General features: G+C 55.2%; 1 protein-coding gene across 3 annotated transcripts in view; it reads left to right on the top strand.

Moving 5' to 3' along the window:
- TRAP1 (TNF receptor associated protein 1) overlaps positions 1-18,913 on the top strand; it is a 45,065-nt gene that overhangs the window by 21,049 nt on the left and 5,103 nt on the right. For all 3 annotated transcript variants that reach the window (XM_049637411.1, XM_049637412.1, XM_049637413.1), the window contains exons 4-15: positions 777-917; positions 3,295-3,366; positions 5,044-5,204; positions 6,462-6,571; positions 7,118-7,191; positions 7,938-8,093; positions 9,303-9,423; positions 11,018-11,087; positions 13,521-13,668; positions 17,028-17,213; positions 17,592-17,730; positions 18,608-18,693. In XM_049637411.1, coding sequence (XP_049493368.1) covers positions 777-917; positions 3,295-3,366; positions 5,044-5,204; positions 6,462-6,571; positions 7,118-7,191; positions 7,938-8,093; positions 9,303-9,423; positions 11,018-11,087; positions 13,521-13,668; positions 17,028-17,213; positions 17,592-17,730; positions 18,608-18,693 — 1,464 coding nt within the window. The remainder of the gene's footprint in view (positions 1-776; positions 918-3,294; positions 3,367-5,043; positions 5,205-6,461; positions 6,572-7,117; positions 7,192-7,937; positions 8,094-9,302; positions 9,424-11,017; positions 11,088-13,520; positions 13,669-17,027; positions 17,214-17,591; positions 17,731-18,607; positions 18,694-18,913) is intronic.

Raw genomic sequence — 18,913 nt, 5'->3', positions numbered from 1 at the left:
CCCAGATGATTCTTCCTGCTAGATTGACTCTGGGGGTTAATTAATCTTGCTGATAGTTTAGAATCCCTTCCAGATACTGGCACGGGGGCCCTGCTGGGATTCGTTTCTGCGGTGGTGGAGTCGTGTCGTGAGGCCGCGGGAGGGAGACCCCAGCCCTTTGGCGAGGGGGGCAGGGAGATGAAGCGGAGTGAGGGGTGACAGGCAGTGTGGGAGAGGAGAAACGGTCCACTGCTGGCTCGTTATTGCTGCAATGCAGAGGGGAACTTTGAGCACGATACTCCAGAGTTAAAAGGGACTTTTTAGGGAATACTTTCAAGCCTTGTTCTGTCACGCACCGTATTCAGGTAGCCCCGTGGCACCCAGAGGTGTGTCTGTGTAGGTGGAAGCGCTGTTTGAGGTAAAGGTGCTTTCTGGACACAGGTGGTTGGGCCCTGGGGCTCCTTCCTCCCCGCACATGCTCGGCCCTCCTTAAAGCCATGGGTCCTTCCTCAAGGGTCAGAAGAAACCCAGGGTGGGGGATAGGTATTTGGACATCCCTGGTCAGGAGTCAAGTAAGAAGTGCTCACCCGGGGCTCTTAAAATTTGAGCTGACGAAACAGATTGATGCTTGACTTCGGGCTTGATTTTGAGGGTCAGAGTTTCCTCCTCAGGGCTGTCAGGGCCTTACATCATTTTGTGACCTGCCCCCGAGGACAGTGAGTTGTGTCCGAGAACACTGGGGGGTCCGCACGCCGCACCGCTTCTGCGGCGCTGGCATCGTCCCTCCGTGTCCGCAGGTGTTTATACGGGAGCTGATCTCCAACGCGAGTGACGCCTTGGAAAAGCTGCGGCACAAGCTGGTGTCTGAAGGCCAAACGCTGCCAGAAATGGAGATTCACTTACAGACGGACGCTGAGAAAGGCACCATCACAATCCAGGTACCCTCCGAGGCGTCCTGATGCTTGTCGTGCGCGCAGGTCCTGCCTTTTTGTCACGCCCCTAGGCTCCAAGTGATGCGCCGACTGTCCTCATCGTTAACTCTTATTTTCATGTCGTGTAAAAATAACGCTCATTCAGTGTAGAAAATGGGGGAGACGCGGATAAGCCGAACAGAAGCAAATTTCAAATCACCCCATCATTCGAGGCTAACCACTGTTACCATTTTAGCGTATATCAATTTAGGTTTTTGGGGTCTGCATTTACTTACATATCTAAACATTTTTAAACCATACATGTATTTTCTATGTACTTTTTACATTTTTAACTGTGCTTTTTCTCTTATAATACAAGTTCCCCTGTGTTGTTATGTATTCTGTGGTACTTTTTTTTCTTTTGAGAGAGAGAGAGAGAGAACGTGTGTGTGAGACAGAGAGGGGCAGAGGGAGAGAAAGAATCCCAGGCAGGCTCCATGCTCAGCTCAGAACCCAACGACGACCCTGAGCTCATGATCTGAGCTGAAATCAGAGGCCCCCACGCCCAACCGAGTGAGCCCCCTGGCGCCCCCTGTGGTACTATTTTTAATTGCAGCCTGCCATTTGGATTAACAGTCTTGCTTTAGATGAGGTAATACTTTTGGTTCTTGTGGCCTTTTGAATATGTTCAGGTCAGAAAGAAAAGCAAAAATGGGGGGCTTATCAGACAGAGGGCGTGAGGGACATAATATTGCCGAGACGGCTGCTTTCAGGGTCCTGGGGTGATGGCTGGAAGTGCGGGAGGTGTGTCTGCGAGGCCGAAGGACGCGCTCCCGTGGGGTCCGAGCGGACGTGTCCGACGGGGACTTCCTGCCTCCACCCAGTGAGCTTGGTGTGGCCGCTCAGGACTGTGCTGGAGCACGCGTCTTGGGCTTTCTTGCTCACTCACTGCCTCAGTTCCACGTGTGTCCGCCTACTTTGCTGCTGTTGTTTAAAGAAGCTTTCTCGAGGAAAGGCTCACATACGGTAAAGTTCACCAGGTTCAAGTGTACACATTCATGGAACCACGGTTCCGTCATGAGTTCCTCCCCCCAGATTTCCTTCTCCCTTCCCGGTGGTCCCTGTCAACCGCTGATCTGCTCTCTGTCCCTGTGGCTTTGTGTTTTCTAGAATTCCATATGAACAGAGGTTGAGTCTCCCCTCTTTCACTTAGCATGATGCTTTGAGACGCATCCATAGTGCAGCACGTAGCAGTAGCTTGTTTGGTTTTACCCGGAGAAGTATTCTGCTCCGTGCCCAGAAATGGAGATTTGTCGTGCGCGCAATATCACGGCTCATTCCCCACTCACCACTCGATGGGCACTTGGGTCGTTTCCATTTTGGGGGTATTAGAGGTAAAGCTGCTGTGGACACATGTTTTCATGTCTCTTGGGTGAGTGTGTCGGAGTGGGTCTGCTGGGTGAGTGTGTGTTTAACTTTGACTTTCCCGAAGTGGTCTCCTGGTTTGCATTTGTATTAGGGGCGTATGTCCAGGGGAAGTCTAGCTTCCACACATCCCTGCCGACACCTGCTCTTGTCAGCCTTTTAAATTTTAGCCGTCATAGTGGATGAGCTGTGAGTCTCATTGTGGTTAATTTGCATTTCCCTGATGATTGAGGGTTAATGCTGAGCATCTTCTCGTGTCTCTTTGCCATTTCTGTATATTCCTGTGTCCAGATTTTTGGTTCGATTTTAGTCAAGTTGTTTTTTTCTGTTGAGTTGTAAGAGTTCTTCATATATTCTGGATAGAAGCTCCATATCAGATACACGCTTTGCAGACACCCTTTTCCCATTCTGTGGCTTGCCTTTTTGTTTTCTTAGAGGTGACTTTTGTAAAGCAAATTGTAATGAAGTCCAGTTTATCACCTTTTCGTTCCCTGTTTTGTCCTTTCGGTAACCTCCGAAATCTCTGCCTCTTCCACAGTCAGAGATTTTCCCCTGTGTTTTTTTCTAGAAGTTCTGCAGTCTTCGCTCCTGCTCTGGGTCTGCAGTCTGTTTGGGGTGTGGTGTAAGGGGAGGGCCAGGGTCGAGTGCACGTGGCTGCCTGGTTTCAGCGCTGTCTGCTTTCCTTTCCCCCACCGAATTATCTTGGAACCTTTGTTAAAAATCAAGTACCACAGTCTGTGCAGCTGTGTTTCTGGACTCTGTCTCTTTGGTCTGTGTGTGTCTGCTAGTGGGGAGTGTTCTAGTGTGGCCTGGCCCGTGTGACTAGAATTAATCTCTCCGATGACGTGTGGGGTGTGACTTCTCTGGGTCCTCACTGGCAGCTATAATTGATGCTTCTTGCCCCTGGGGCTGTCCGCCCGTGTCTGTCCCAGCTCCCCACGTGCTGGTAGCCCGGAGCTTAGCGTGCCTCTCTCCTCAGGACACTGGCATCGGGATGACACAGGAGGAGCTGGTGTCCAACCTGGGAACGATTGCCAGGTCGGGGTCAAAGGTAAGCCCCCATGGCCCCATCCTTGGGTGCTGCAGCCGCTGCCCCGCTCAGGGCTCCAGGGTCTTTCCTCCAGGCAGCTCCGACCAGAGAGGGTAGGACGCCAGCTTCAGCAGGAATGTTCTCGGGTGCGAGCTCTGTGCTGGCGCTGTGGGAACGCTAGGATGTGATTGCCTTGCCATCACGGGGACCTTTGAGGTGGTTTCTCTTTTTTGTAGATGAAGAGGTGGAAAATAAGTACTTTGCCCGTAGCTAGAAATCGGCCGACCCCAGGCTCAAAAGCCTGTCTGTCGGAGTTTGGAAAGCACCGTTGTGCCTCCTGCTTTTCTCCAAATTCTTGCTCAGCGATTGCTTGAGCTCCCTCAGCTCGAGGCAGAAGACCCGGCAGAGGTGGCGTCCTTCCTCTCCTGCCTGTCAGCACCGTTCACAGTAGTCCCGTCTGTGGGCAGGCGGCCCTTCACGGCCCCTCTGTGGGGACAGGCGGGCGGGCGGGCGGTCACGGGGCCTCTGCCAGCCTGTGACCAGGGTGAGGTGGCCGTCAGCTGCCCGTGTACTTTTCCTTGGCGACTAAATGCTTTTTGTGTGTCTTGTGGGCCTAAGTGGTGCCTAAAATAGTCCTTTACGAAACTGCTTGAAATAGTTTAATTGTTGGTCCAAGGTGATTTGCAGAAATTCTACTTTTAAGAAACGTTACCATAACCGTTACTCGCCAACCCCCCCCCCCCCCCCCGCCCACCCCGGTCCACATTACATCTTTGGTTACGTCCGTCCCTGTCAAGGAAAGTCTGTGCCCTCACATACGGCAGCCACTGGCTACACATGGTTGTTTGGATTTCAATTAAACGTGATGTAAAACTTCACTCCTCGGGTGCAGTAGCCCCATTTCAAGTGTTCGACAGCCAAATGTGGTCCGCAGCCATCGTGGAACACTTCCTCCACAGACGTGATTCTGGTGATGAATGTGTGCGTTTTACTTTATTTTTAGTATTTATTTTTGAAAGAGAGAAACAGAAACAGTGTGAGCGGGGACGGGGCAGAGAGAGAGGGAGACACAGAATCCGAAGCAGGCTCCCGGCTCTGAGCTGTCAGCCCAGAGGCCGACATGGGGCTCGAACCCACAGACCGTGAGATCATGACCCAAGTGGAAGGCAGACGCTCAACTGGCTGAGCCGCCTAGGCGCCCTGGTTGTACTTTATTTTTAATCTTAGGAACGTTGATAACATGAGCTCTAAAAATCTAGTGCCTTCTGGTACTGTATCAAAATCTGTATTTGGTGTGTACTGTTTCCGCATGAAGCTTAGAATCTGGGAGACACGCGGAAGGCACGTTTAGGCGTCTCCCCACGTCCCGAACTCCAGGGGCCACTGCTCTCTGTGCTGCACTCGCTCAGACCACCGCCGCCCCTGCACCCGAGGAGTGTGGCCCGCAGCCGACAGGCAGGCCTGTGGTTCTGAGTTAGACACGGACTCAGCGTCCCACAGCCCATCTGGGGTCCCTCAGCCGTCACTTCCCACACTCCCGCACGGTGTGTGACCTGGGGTGAAAAACCACTCGGTGTGATTGCGTTGAGGATTAAGTGTGACCTCTGCCTGCAGTCCGGAAAGGACACAGGGTGTCGCAAACGTCTGTTCTCTCTGGGGAGGGGGCACCCTCCCTCTGACCAGCCTTCGCCACCACAGGCCTTTCTGGAGGCGCTGCAGAACCAGGCGGAGGCCAGCAGCAAGATCATCGGCCAGTTTGGAGTGGGTTTCTACTCGGCTTTCATGGTGGCTGACAGAGTGGAGGTGTATTCCCGCTCCGCGGACCCGGGCAGCCCTGGTTACCAGTGGCTCTCAGATGGGTGAGTAAGGGAGAGCAGGCCTCACGTCACACACGGGGCCGCCCCAGGCGCGTGCACTGAGGTGCACTTAGGCACACAGCTAAAGTGTTATCACTTCACTTGGGAAGTTAGGGTCTCTTACCAAAATGCCAGTGGGCCTTCGTGGGCTTTTTTATGAAGCCCAAACCTCAGGCTTTGGGGAGCTGGTTCCTCCTTCCCTTGCAGATGGCCCGTGGCATGTGGGTGTCCCCTGTGGTGTGTGGTTTCAGAGGGCGGCCTGTCACCAGCTTGGCCTCGGGACCAGCCGGCCTTGCTGGACTTGGTCGTGCAGGAGCCCGTTCCTGAGTGCTTCTCACCTCGGACTCCCGGGTTTGGCTCCCGGGCCTGCCCACCCCTCCTGTGCCGCTCAGGCCCCAGGAGCTGCCTCTTAGATGCTTGCTTGTTCGCCGGCCCGCACGGGGGCCGTTAGCTGGAGGGTCCAGGAGAACCTCGAGACTGTTGGAGGAGAACGGCATCTTGGCCAAACGGAAGCGTGTACTTCATTTTTTTTTTTTTAAATGTTTATTGATTTTTGAGCCACAGAGAGAGAATACAAGCTAGGGAAGGGCAGAGAGGGAGACACAGAATCCGAAGCAGGCTCCAGGCTCTGAGCTGTCAGCACAGAGCCTGACGTGGGGCTCGAACTCACGAACCGTGAGATCGTGACCTGAGCCCGAGTTGGAGGCTTAACCGACTGAGCCACCCAGGTGCCCCCGGAAGCGTGTACTTCAGTAGCCCCAGATCTTTGTTTCCGGATCCTGCTCTCCCGATGGGAGCCCAGCCCATCCCCCTGAGTCACAGCTGAGGCTCCTGTGTGCCTCCCACCAAGGCGATGTTCAGAGGAAGCGGGCCAGGATAGGGACAGGGCACCTTTTGGGGGCGCATCCCCTCCTTTTGTACTCGGGAAACAGTTTCTCCGCCTGGCCTCTGCCAGAGGTTCAGAAACCGGGAGTTCACACGCGTCTCCGTGCATCCGCCCTTTCCACCCAGTGTCGCATGGCAGCAGCGGGGTCACTTCGGGTGACCCTAAACACCACGAGGGGGCGCCTGTGATCGGGAGAGCCCCACGCCCCAGCCCCATATCCCACACCCCACCCCGGCAGCCCCTCTCCCTGGAGGAGACACGATGGGCTCAGAAACGGTAACACCCAAGCTTGTCTTTCTGGGCAACGACGGTCCCAGGTGGAGGCCTTGTCAGCTTTGCTTTGTGCGATTGGCTTTCCCTTTCCCACGTCCTAGCTCCGGGGTGTTTGAAATCGCTGAAGCCTCGGGAGTGAGAACTGGGACCAAAATCATCATCCACCTCAAGTCAGACAGCACGGAGTTCGCCAGCGAGGCCCGGGTTCGAGGTGAGTGGGAGTCTGGGCCACCGTGATGCGTGCGCGGCGGGCTTAGGGCACTTCCGGGGTTGGCGGCCCAGGCCCGCCTGGGACAGAGCCCCTGTGGCTCCGTGCGGGACCAGAAGCCAGGCCCACTGGCGCAGTCAGCTTTTGTTCCGTCTTGCACCCTCGGTGGTCGTGCTCCGCCCGTGTGGAAGATGTGTCCCTCACCCCTCACCGAAACCCAGAGCGGGGGCTTCTGTGCGGTGGTCTTGTCGTCGTGTGTGACTGACGGCTCATCAGAGGTGCCGAGCGCTTCCCGTGAACTCTGTTCGTGCCGCCAAGAAGGTGTGGGCGTCTCACAGTGGCCTGGGCCTCAAGACATCTATCTGCTTCCTTGCAGTTCTGCTCACTTTGTGCAGGCAGGACAGTGTCCCTGCCGTGACCTGGCTTTCCACCTGTGAGACGGCCACACTGAGTCCTCCGGCGTGCTGTCACCCCTGCATCCACTTCCATAGCTTTTGCGTCCAGAAGCTCCCTGTGTTCATTGTTGTTTCACGTGTTTGTCTCTTCCAGATGTAGTGACAAAATACAGTAACTTTGTCAGCTTCCCCTTGTACCTGAACGGCAGGCGCATTAATACCTTGCAGGTGAGACCCTGGGCTGCATGAAGGGCTCAGGGGAGGCTGTGGGGACAGGTTGGTACATTTCAGGGCCAGAGGGACCGAGGTGGGACTGGGTGGCCTTGTCCCAGCAGTGGGGTCCCTTGCGGAAGGCGAGATCCCCACCCTTCTGTGCCCCGTCCTCGTGCCCTGGGTATAGCTCACACTGTGCAGTTCATTGGTCCTTGGTGCGCTCACCATCGCCGCAGTCCCGTTTTAGAACATTCTCGCCCCAAAAAGGAGCCTGCCTGCATTAGCAGTGACTCCCTATCTCCCCTCCCATAGCCCCCAACAACCACTCGTGTGCCTGTTCTGGAAACTTCACGTCAGTGTGGAATCAAACACTGTGGCCTTATGTGTCTGGCTCCTTATCACGATGGTTCCAGGTTCATCTGTGTGAGCCTGTGTTGGTGCTCCCTTCCTTTTTACGGCCAAGTTCTGGTTCCACGACCAGGCCACATTTCTTTGTCCGTTTACTCAATCTGTTTGTGACGTCCTGCAGGCCCGTGCACGTCCTCCGGGCTGGCCCTTCCTGACACCCTGTAGCGGGGAGGGGACACTCGTTCTAGAACCTTTTGTGTGTATTTGTGGGACAGCCCCCCTCCCCACACTGTCTGTCCCACGGGGCTGGTTCTTGGCTCGTCCTGGGCCCACAGGCTCCAGCGGCCCAGCTCTGTGTGGTCGTTGGGAGGCTGTATCTTAGACGCCGCATCCCTGTGACTGTCCACTTCCAGGCGGTCTGGATGATGGACCCCAAGGACGTGGGCGAGTGGCAGCACGAGGAGTTCTACCGCTATGTCGCTCAGGCCCACGACAGGCCCCGCTACACCCTGCACTACAGGACGGACGCGCCTCTCAACATCCGCAGCATCTTCTATGTGCCGGAAATGGTGAGGCCCGCGAGTTCGGGGCAGCGCTGCGAGTGCTTGTCTGCTGCTCCCTGGGGTGGGGGGCACCGCCCAAGGTGACCGCATTTCTCAGCAGCGCTGGCACTTTCCCTGAAGGGGACAGATCACAGGCATCACAAAAACTAACTTGGCAGCATCAGAGTAAAAGCAGAGCCCCCGCCTCCGGATGGATGAGCGCGGGGGAGGGGTGTTGCACATGCTGTCTTGGTGGAACAGAACCGTTGGGCGAGGGGCCCGGGGGAGGCCCGCAGGGCAGGGGCGCCATGGCGCTCTGATGACTTGGTGGGCACTCTGTGCTTGCGCTTGGCCCTTAAACCCCCTGGCTCGCAGTAGCCTGGTGAAGGCTCTGATGAATCCTGTAAACAGGGAGACCTGCTCAGGGGTTGGAAGAAGTTCCTGGTGTTTTTGATGGCAGCCCCCAAAGGTCCCAGGGCTACCCACTCGGGAAAGCACTGTGAGACTCGGTGCTGAGTTCCGCAGACCAGCAGCCCCAGCGTGTCCTGGGGTTTTGGGGAGTGTAGATCTCAGCCCCGCCAGCACCTCCTGAATGGAGCCTCCATATTAGCAGGATCCCAGCATGGTGTGCGTGTGGGATGCAGGTCCCAAAATGCTGCTTTAGAGCAGAGGTCGGCAGATGGTTGTGACTAGTTTGGGCTTCACAGGCCCCGCGTGGCCTGGAGCGCTGCCCCCAGGAACCGCTCGCGAGCCCGGCTGTGTTCCAGGAAACTTGATAGGACCCTACAGTTCGGATTTCGTGTATTTTTCACACATCATGAGATAGTCTCGTTCTGCTTTCATTCTCAACCATTTAAAAACGGAAAAGCTGCTCTGGGGCTGCACAAACCAGGTGTTGAGCTGGGTTTGGTCTGTGGCTATTGTTTGCTGGCCCCTGACCCCTAGCACGTTGGCTCTGTTCACAGGGACATGCTGGTTGTTGCTTTTTATGTCCTTCAGGGGGAACGGGTGGGGGGCAGCGGCTGCCCACGGAAGTCCCGTGCCCTGCTCCCCCTGCCGAGGGCCCGTCGAGGTCCTCCCTAGGCTCTTCCTCTGAGTCACCACGTGTCCCCCCACAGCTCCTGGCACAGGCCTCCTTAAGAAGGGGTGGCTCTGAGTTGTCCTTTGTGCTCCCACATGACATCGTAGGTTCTGCCTCCTCGTGGGTCCCTAACACTGCTGTTTCCTTGTCCCCAGAAACCATCCATGTTTGACGTGAGCCGGGAGATGGGCTCCAGCATTGCGCTGTACAGCCGCAAGGTCCTCATCCAGACCAAGGCCACCGACATCCTGCCCAAGTGGCTGCGCTTCGTTCGAGGTACAGCGCTGATGCCCGTGTCCGTCGTGTGAGTCGAGGCCCCGCAGCCCCGGGACCGAGCGGCTCCCCGCGTGTGGCCTGGGGTGCCGACCTCGGCAGAGAGCGCTCGTCTGCCCTGAGCACCGGGTCGCGGTGGGCAGCCACGGCGGCAGGCTGGGGTAGCTGGGCAGACCCAGGGCGGCCGTGGGAAGCTGCTTAGCTCCACCCAGGAAGCTTCTTCCCGTCTGCAACCACCACGTTGTGGTTGAGGTGGGGCAGAGTGACAGAACACGTTTAATTTGAATTCTTGTTTCAGGTGTTTTTTATTGTGCTTTGTTTTGTTTTTTAATGTTTATTTTTTGGAGAGTGCGCGGGGGGGGGGGGGGGGGGGGTGGACAGACAGACATAGAATCCAAAGCAGGCTCCAAGCTGTCAGCACAGAGTCATCTGGGGCTCAAAGTCACAGACTGTGAGATCGTGACCTGAGCCACCCGGGCACCCCCTCCCCTTTTTCTTTAAAGTTTATTTTGAGAGACAGCATGAGCAGGGGAGGGGCAGAGAGAAAGAGAATCCCGAGAAGGCTCCATGCCCAGTGTACCCCGATGTGAGGCTTGATCTCACAACTTTGAGATCATGATTAAAGCTGAAAACGAGTCGAACACTTAACTGACTGAGCCATCCAGGCACCCCATGAGTTTCAGGTTTAATGTTCATTTTTGTTTTTTGTTTTTTTCTTTAAATTTTTTTTTTTTAACGTTTATTTATTTTTGAGACCGAGAGAAACAGAGCATGAACAGGGGAGGGGCAGAGAGAGAGGGAGACACAGAATCGGAAGCAGGCTCCAGGCTCTGAGCCATCAGCCCAGAGCCCGACGCGGGGCTCGAACTCACGGACCGCGAGATCATGACCTGAGCTGAAGTCGGACGCTTAACCGACTGAGCCACCCAGGCGCCCCTAATGTTCATTTTTGAGAGAGAGAGAGAGAGAGAGACGGAGTGAGAATGGGCAAGGGGCAGAGAGAAAGGGAGACAGAATCTGAAGCTGGTTCCAGGCTTTGGGCTGTCAGCACAGAGCCCGATGTGGGGCTCGAACTCATGAACTGTGAGGTCAAGACCTGAGCTGAAGTCAGACGCTTAACTCACTGAGCCACCCAGGCTCCCCGAGCGAGATTATAGTTTTAAAAAGAATTCAGCACCTAAACCTTCGTATCACCTTAGCACACGACGTGCAGGATGTCCACAGTATACTTAGGGCTGTGAACACAAAATCCAGAAGTGGTCTTTAGAGTGTCAAACAGATCCTGAAATCTCAGCAACTGTTCCCCCAGCAGAGGCCCCCTGGCCTCACCAGCTTTCTTCTGGTCACGTTGCCACGACTTGCGCTGTGTGCACGAGCTCTGGGGCATCAGCAGGACTCGGAGGGGCCGGCATTTGGTGCCCCAGTGAGTCTCCCCACGCTGTCCTTGGCCAGTTCGTTGTCACACAAGCATGGTTGGACTTGGTGTCAGGTTGGGAGGGGGAAGGGGAGGCCTGGCAGGGAGGCGGAGGAGTGTGCAGTGAGGGCCGGGCGGAGCGCGGGCCCGGGGACGGTCCTGATGGGCCTGTGTCTCCCTCAGGCGTGGTGGACAGTGAGGACGTCCCCCTGAACCTCAGTCGGGAGCTCCTCCAAGAGAGCGCGCTCATCAGGTAAGCCACCGAGGAAGGGGCAGGGCGGGCGCCTGCGGGAGACGCAGCCCCCTCTGCGCGCTCACCTTGACCCCCGAGGGGCCCCGGCGACTTCAAAGGGGCGGAGAGCAGAGAGCGGCCCTGCCGCGGGACTGGGCCCGGGGGGCCATGTGTTGGGGGGAGACGTGCCCTCCCTTGGTGGCCGTGACGGGAGACCCCAAGCGCGCTGCATCTGAGCTGGAGGAGGCAGAGAACAACCACAGAGCCAGGAGAGATCTGGCGTGTTGGTGTGCAGGTGACCCTCTTGTGGAGAGGTCGCTGTGGAATCCCTCTGCGCCGAGGTGGCTCCGTTTCTCTGCTCCCGTCCCGATTGTAGCAGCGGCTCCTGTTCCCGAGTGCAGATTCTCCCCCGGGACTGTACGGAGCCTTTCCTGTGTGGCCCGTGTAGTCTTTTGCGGGGGCACCACTAGGGCCCCAGGTCACGGTTGCAGAAACCGTGAGTTAGAGAGGTCATGCCGGCCAGCGGGTACACCTGCATCGGGTGCAGGAAGAGCAGTGACCGCAGCCTGGCAAGCGGGCCCTCACTTGTGACTAGTCCGTTCCTGGCGAGGTTCTCGTAGCACTCGGCTGAGGGGGCGTCTGCCACCCTCTCCGTGTGCAGTTACTTTCCCCCTTTGTCACTGGCGGGGGCGGCGTCGGCCCGCGTGTTCAGTGTAGGGTGTGTTCGTGTGCGGGAGCCGATTTCCCATTTTACTCATCAGGTTGTGATCTGTCACTTTCATTATGGATCTTGATGCCAAGACCGTCCCGGGTCGGGCCAGCGGAGGGAGCCCGCGCCTGTGCCTGTCACCCGCCCCCACCTTACTTTCTGCCTCCTCGCTTTGGGCACAGGATTGTCCAGGCTCACCTTGTGTTCTGCCTGCGTCTTGTCCCGACCCCCCTGGAATTGCTTATTCCTTTGAGGAGCCCTGGTTCCTGTGAACGGAGAATGGTACTGAGAAGTCAGGGTCTGGGCCCTGGGGACGCCACTGCTGTTGGGGTGTCCCTCCTCCCAGGCCCTCTTAGCAGTCAGAGCCGAGGAACGTGTGAGGTCTGCGTGTGTTGATGGGCATCTGTACTTCTGTATCAGTACGTGTTCGTATGTCTGCTGAGCCTCCCAAATACCACCTGGCACCTCTGGGACGTCCTGGTCTTGTCCCTGCCCATGTCTGCTCCCGACCCCGCCACAGAACGGGTCGGCCATGGCCACTGCCCCCCCTCATGTTGGTGCGTCCTGTCCCTCGCTCACTTGCACGCACTCTCACTCTCTCAATAACAGAAGAGCGTAATTATTTCATTATTTTGCCTTTCTTTAAAAACCAGCGAAATTACAGTGTATTTCTGTAATAATCCAGGGCGGGAGAGCAACAGTTTCCTATTCATTTAAGCTTTCCTCTCTGCTCCATCCTGAACAACTCAGACCTCCAACCACGGGGCAGGATGGGACAGCACCCGCACCTGGGCTGGGGCAGCCACAGAAGCTGGGACAGGACGCAGTCCCAGGCGGGACAGAGAGCGAGAGAAGCAGGACTCACCCTAAGGCGGGGTACGGGCTCACCCGATATGGGACTCCCACCTCACAGACCGTGAGATCATGACCTGAGCTGAAGCCAGATGCTTAATGACTTAGCCTGGGTGCCCAAAAATAAGAATACCCTTAATTTCACTCATGAAGTTGCTCGTAATTTCACGCCACTGTGAAATGCCGCAGTAAACACCCTGTTCCCCAAGAAATCCAAGTTTTCTAAAACTGGTGTGTGCGTGTGCGCATAGCGTGTCTGTATAAACCCACGTTGGCAGTGCACGTGCTGTGTATACCGCGTTGCTCCTAAGCTCAGAGTTCCAGTGCACAGAAAGCTAACGGTAGGTCTTTGCACACACGTACACACTGTTTGCTGTGATTTATCCACGTTGGGATTTTTCTGGTGTTTCTTTCCATTTCAGCGTCATTTCAGCAGACCATTTTTTGATGTCATGACGGACCATTAGAGGAGGTGACGTTTAATGGCCCTCCTGCGTTTTATGTTCAGCCTGTTCTTTAGCGTTCAGCCCGGGGGCTGTTCACAGTTGCCTTCTGTCCTGTGCGCCACGGTGTGATGCCTGGTCCATAAAGCTTGCCGACTCCGGTTTCCTGAAGTGTAATCTGCGATTGGATCCCAGGCTGTGGTCCTCCACAAGGGTGGCGGGGGGTGGGGGTGGGGGGTCGGTTCGCATTCCTGCTACTAGGGGTGTCTCCCCAGCTGGGCTTTGTCAGGGGTCCCCTTTCTTTTTGCTTCACGTTTTTTAGTTTCACCAAAATAGTGTATCGTTTCTACTTCTTTGGTCGTTAGTGGGGATGAACGTTTTTCATATGCTTCTGCCTTTCATCTTTCATGAAAGTTGTTTGTTGATGGTAGACGCGTTTCTGTTCTGTAGGAAACTCCGGGACCTTCTACAGCAGAGGCTGATAAAATTCTTTGTTGACCAGAGTAAAAAAGACCCTGAAAAATATGCCAAGTTTTTTGAAGATTATGGCTTATTCATGAGGGAGGGCATCGTGACCACTGCTGAACAAGAGGTCAAGGTAGGGTCTTTGTTTCTGGGCCTTTTTCTGGGCTGCCGTGGGCTGTGGAGGAATCTGGTGGAGGCCAGAAATCCGAACTTCCTGGGACGTGACCGTGGCATAGCCGGGCGCTTTGTGGGGCTCAGTAAAGGCAGCGTTTGGCCTCCAGGCCTCTGTTGGACGCAGCAGGCCTGGCGCCACAGCCTGGAGCCTCCTTACCACGTCACCGAGCTCTTCCCCGCCTGATGCCGGAAGGAGGTGGGTGTGCGCTGCCTCCTCCCACCAGCACTCAGGGTGCTCAGGAGATCACTAAAGGCAGGGGACGGGGCAAGGTGCCCGGTTCCTGGGGTGGGAAAGGCATGTTCTCTGGGTGACTAGTGGAAATCCTTTTCTTTTTTTAATGTTTGTTTATTTTGAGAGAGAGCACACACATGTGTATGTGCAAGCAGGGGAGGGGCAGAGAGAGAGAGAGAGTGAGTGAGTGAGTGTGACAGAATCCCAAGCAGGCTCCGTGCTGTTGCTGTCAGTGCAGAGCCCGACCCGGGGCTCCCACCCATGAACTTTGAGGCCATGACCCGAGCTGAAGTCAAGGATTAGACGCTTAACAGACTGAGCCACCCATGTGCCCCTGGCGGAAATCCTTCAATGTGGTGCCTCTGGGGCCAGAGTTCAAATACTTAAAAATGATACGATCATCAGGCACCTGGGTGGCTCAACTGATTAACTGTCCGACTTCGGCTCAGGTCATGATCTCACCATTCGTGAGTTTGAGCCCTGCATTAGGCTCTGCACTGCACCCTGGTCGTGCAGGCACGTGTGGTCTCTTTTTCTCTCAGAAATGAGTAAATATACATATTTTTAAAATTTAAATCCAGGTCTGTTAACATAGTGTAGTAATGAGTTCAGGAGTAGTTTACTGATTCATCGCTTGCATACGACACACCCAGTGCCCATCCCAGCAAGTGCCATCTTCAGTGCCCATCACCCATTTGGCCCCTCCCCCGCCCACTTCCCTCCAGCAACCCCAGTTCGTTTTCTGTATATAAGAGTCTTTTATGGTTTGCCTCCCTGTTTTTATCTTATTTTTCCTTGCCTTCTCCTATGTTCATCTGTTTTGTTTCTTAAATTCCACATATGAGTGAAATCATATGATCTTTTTTTTTTATGAGGCAGAGACAGAGCATGAGTGGGAGAGGGGCAGAGAGAGAGGGAGACACAGAATCCAAAGCAGGCTCCAGGCTGTGAGCTGTCAGCACAGAGCCCGACGCGGGGCTCGAACCCACAAACCTTGACATCATGACCTGAGCCGAAGTCTGACTCCCAAGCAACTGAGCCATCCAGGCGCCCCGAGAAATCATATGATCTTTATCTTTCTCTGATTGATTTCACTTAGCATAATACTCTCTAGTTCCATTCAGTTTGTTGCAAATGGAAATATTTCATTCTTTTTGATCGCTGAATGATATTCCATTATATATATATATACTACATCTTCTATGTCCATTTGCCATTCGATGGACATCTGGGCTCTTTCCATACTTGGGCTATTGTTGATAGTGCTGCTACAAACATTGGGGTGCGTGTGCCCCTTTGAACCGGCATTTTTATATCCTTTGGATAAATACCTAGTAGTGCAACTGCTGGGTCATAGGGTAGTTCTGTTGTTAAGTTTTTGAGGAACTCCGTACTGTTTTCCAGAGTGGCTGCCCCAGTTTGCCCTCCCACCAGCAGTGCAAAAGAGATCCTCTTTCTCCGCATCCTGGCCAACATGTTTTGTTGCCTGAGTTGTTAATGTTAGCCGTTCTGACAGGTGTGAGGTGGTATCTCCTTGTGGTTTTGATTCATATTTCCCTGATGATGGGTGGCGTTGAGTATCTTTTTCATGTGTCGGGTGGCCATCTCGGATGTCTTCTTTGGAGAAACTGTTCATGTCTTCTGTCCATTTCTTCACTGGATTATTTGTTTTGGGGCAGTTGAGTTCGATAAGTTCTTTATAGATTTTGAATAATAGCTTTTTATCCGCATGTCATTTGCAGATGTCTTCTCCCATTACGGAGGTTGCCTTTTAGTTTTGCTGATTGTTTCTTTTGCTTTAGGAATATTTTTATCTTCATGAGGTCCCAATAGTTCATTTTTGCTTTTGTTTCTCTTGCCTCCGGAGACCGGTCTAGTAAGAACTTGGTGCGGCCGGGGGCAAAGAGGTTGCTGCCTGTTGTCTCCTCTAGGATTTTGTTGGTTTACTGTCTTACATTTGGGACTTTCGTCCAAAAATAAGTAAATACTAAAAAATACAATCATTCCATAAACATTTTTTGGCCAATTTTAAATTGCCACATAATTCATATACCGTAAAATGCACACTTTCAAAGTGAACAATTTAGTGGCCCTTCATACATTCGCAAGTTGTGCACCCACAGCCATCTAGCTTCAGAAAATTCTCGTCTCCCCAAAAAGACACGTGTGCCCCATTAAGCAGTCACTCCGAAGGTCGAGATTTCATCTTTAGCAGTGAGGAAGGAGGAGGTGACCGAGCATCTGGGGTCCCCCAGGAGGTTCTTCAGGTCATGGGAGGTGGACCTAGGGCCCTGGCGTGCTGAGGCCGCCACAGCCTCTTCTCGGCCCTCCTTGCTGGTGGCAGACTCCAGCAGCTCTAGGCACAGGCTGTCTGCTCTTCCACCGTGTTCCTCTGCACGCCCCCCCCCCCCGCCCCACCTGTCTGCCGGATGATCAGGGAGAAGTCACTGGTATAGACGAGGCAGAGTTGAGGTCTCAAGTTACATGCTGGCTGGTGGCATTGGGGACCCAGGCCCCAGCTTGGGGCCGCTGCTCCACCATCGGCAGGCAGCTCCCACATCAAGGATATGATACCAGCGGGCACGCTGACTTTCAGCTGCCCGGATGGAGGAGGACTGGCTCCCCCTTAAATACGTGCTCACTGTCATTTGTGCCCCACGGGCCGGCGCTAGTCCTTGCCGTGAGGAAGGCTAGGAATGCAGCCTCCACATCTCATCCACGCGCCCAGGAGGCGGGGATGGACAGAGGATGCTGGGTCTGGGAAGGTCTCCGCCACGGACAGTGGCAGTATACCAGTGGTCTAGGACAGGTGTACCTGAAAGCCCTTCTCCACGGGGCCCCGGACCAGCTAGGGTGAAGGTTCTCTCTGGGGTCCCCCGAACATTTGATGTGGGACCCGACGGATACCATCGGAGTCCCCTCAGCGCCCCAGGGGCCGAGTGCCGTCCTTGGGCCCGGCAGCCAGGGGTGAGGCCGGCCAGAGCCCTTCCTCCCCGTAGCCATAGGCTTCCAAAGCCTGTGGAAGGCGGCTGGGAGGCTTTCAGAACAAGGACCTAGAACGAGAGTGACCTGGCCTTTGTCTGCAGGAGGACATCGCAAAGCTGCTACGGTACGAGTCCTCGGCACTGCCTGCTGGACAGCTGACCAGTCTCCCGGACTATGCCGGCCGCATGCGGGCTGGCACCCGCACCATCTACTACCTGTGCGCCCCCAGCCGGCACCTGGCCGAGCATTCGCCCTACTACGAGGCCATGAAGCAGAAAAACATGGAGGTGAGTGGGTCACGGCTTGGGGTCCAGACGGGATAAACAGGGTCTGAGCCCCAGACGGTGGCCGAACGTGCTCGGGAGAGCCAAGCCGCGTGAGGCAGCTGATGTCCAGGGGTCCTGAGGCCCAGCCAGGCTGCCGTTAGTCTGTCTCTGGGAGGTGACACGGGGCTCCTCCGTAGTCACTGCTCCTACTGCTACTCCTACTGCTAGGGCCCCCTCGGGACCATCTGGTGAACCACTGTATCCATGAGGCTGAGGAAGCCCCCGGACCCCAGTATGGCCTTTCCAGACATAGGACCCGGCCCTGGCCTCACGCTCCGCTCTGTCCTGTTGCGGGCAGACTTCTCCAGGCCCGACGCCAATGCTCTTGGGCTCTCGCAGGTTCTCTTCTGCTACGAGCAGTTCGATGAACTAACTTTGCTACACCTTCGTGAGTTTGACAAGAAGAAGCTGATCTCTGTGGAGACGGACATCGTTGTTGATCACTATAAGGAGGAGAAGTTGGAGGACGGGTCCCCGGGTAGGCTCGCTCCCCTTCTCTCTGGGCCCAGGGGTGGGTGGTGGCCTGGAGGTGCAGAGGAGGCTAAGACGGCCTCTTCCATCTTGTAGTGCTGGGTTCATATGCAGTTTTTTCTCTTCTCATGTGTATCTGGGGTCCCCAGCCTGCACAGAGGAAGCTGTTGGGGACCATCTTCATGATGAATGGGAAACATTTCTGTTTAGATCCTGGGGGTCTGAGTGCTCCCTCCAGCTTGGCTTCCGACAGAATCAGAAGTGGTCTTTTTTTTTTTTTTTTTTAATGTTTATTTTATTTATTTTGAGAGAGTGAGCAGGGGAGGGGTAGAGAGAGAGAATCCCAAGCAGGCTCTGTGCTGTCAGCATAGAGCCCGATGTGGGGCTCGATCCCACAAACTGCGGGATCATGATCTGAGCCAAAATCGAGAGTCCAGATGCTTAACCGACTGAGCCACCCAGGCGCCCCTAGAGATTCTTTTTAAAACTCTCACAAAATTATATGGGCCTCAGGCAACCAAAAATGTCTGTCTGTCTGTCTGTCTATTTATTTATTAATTTAATTTAATTTAATTTATGCTCCACACTCAGCATAGGGCTTGAACTCCTGATCCTGAGATCAAGAGTTGAATGATCCTGAGATTAAGAGTTGAATGCTCCACGGACTCAGGCAGCCAGGTGCCCCCAAAGTGTCCTTTTTGGGATCCAATTTAATCTTACTTTTAGATGAAGGTCCTTTTGGGAAGCCTCTGTCTCTGCGGCAGTGGCCGACAGGGGCGGAGGGAGCCTTCTTGAAACCCGGTATTGAGGCATCAGCATTTTAGGCCCCCTGGGATGCCCTGGGGTGGGCGGCTCTGAGCCCACTCCCATCTACCCTCCTGTAGCCAGTGACCGCCTGTCCGAGAAGGAGACGGAGGACCTGATGGCCTGGATGAGAAATGCACTGGGGTCACGTGTCACCAATGTGAAGGTGAGGCCTTCCGGAGACGGGCTGCCACGGGCCTCCGGGACCGCACCGCTGCCGGTCCCGTGGGTGTCTTCCCCGTGGCCGTGATCTGAGGGGGAGACCGGTGCGTTGCTGCCACGCCTGTGTGTGCACGTGTGCCAGTGCCCAGGGGCATATGTGTGCCACTCTGTAGAGCAGGTGGAAGCAGAGAACTGGGGGGGGGGGGGGGGGGGGGGGGGGGGGG

The sequence above is a fragment of the Panthera uncia genome, chromosome E1, assembly GCF_023721935.1.
Source record: "Panthera uncia isolate 11264 chromosome E1, Puncia_PCG_1.0, whole genome shotgun sequence".
Taxonomy (NCBI): domain Eukaryota; kingdom Metazoa; phylum Chordata; class Mammalia; order Carnivora; family Felidae; genus Panthera; species Panthera uncia.
The sequence above is the reverse complement of the archived record's forward strand: the minus strand, read 5'-3'. Positions and strand labels throughout refer to the sequence as shown.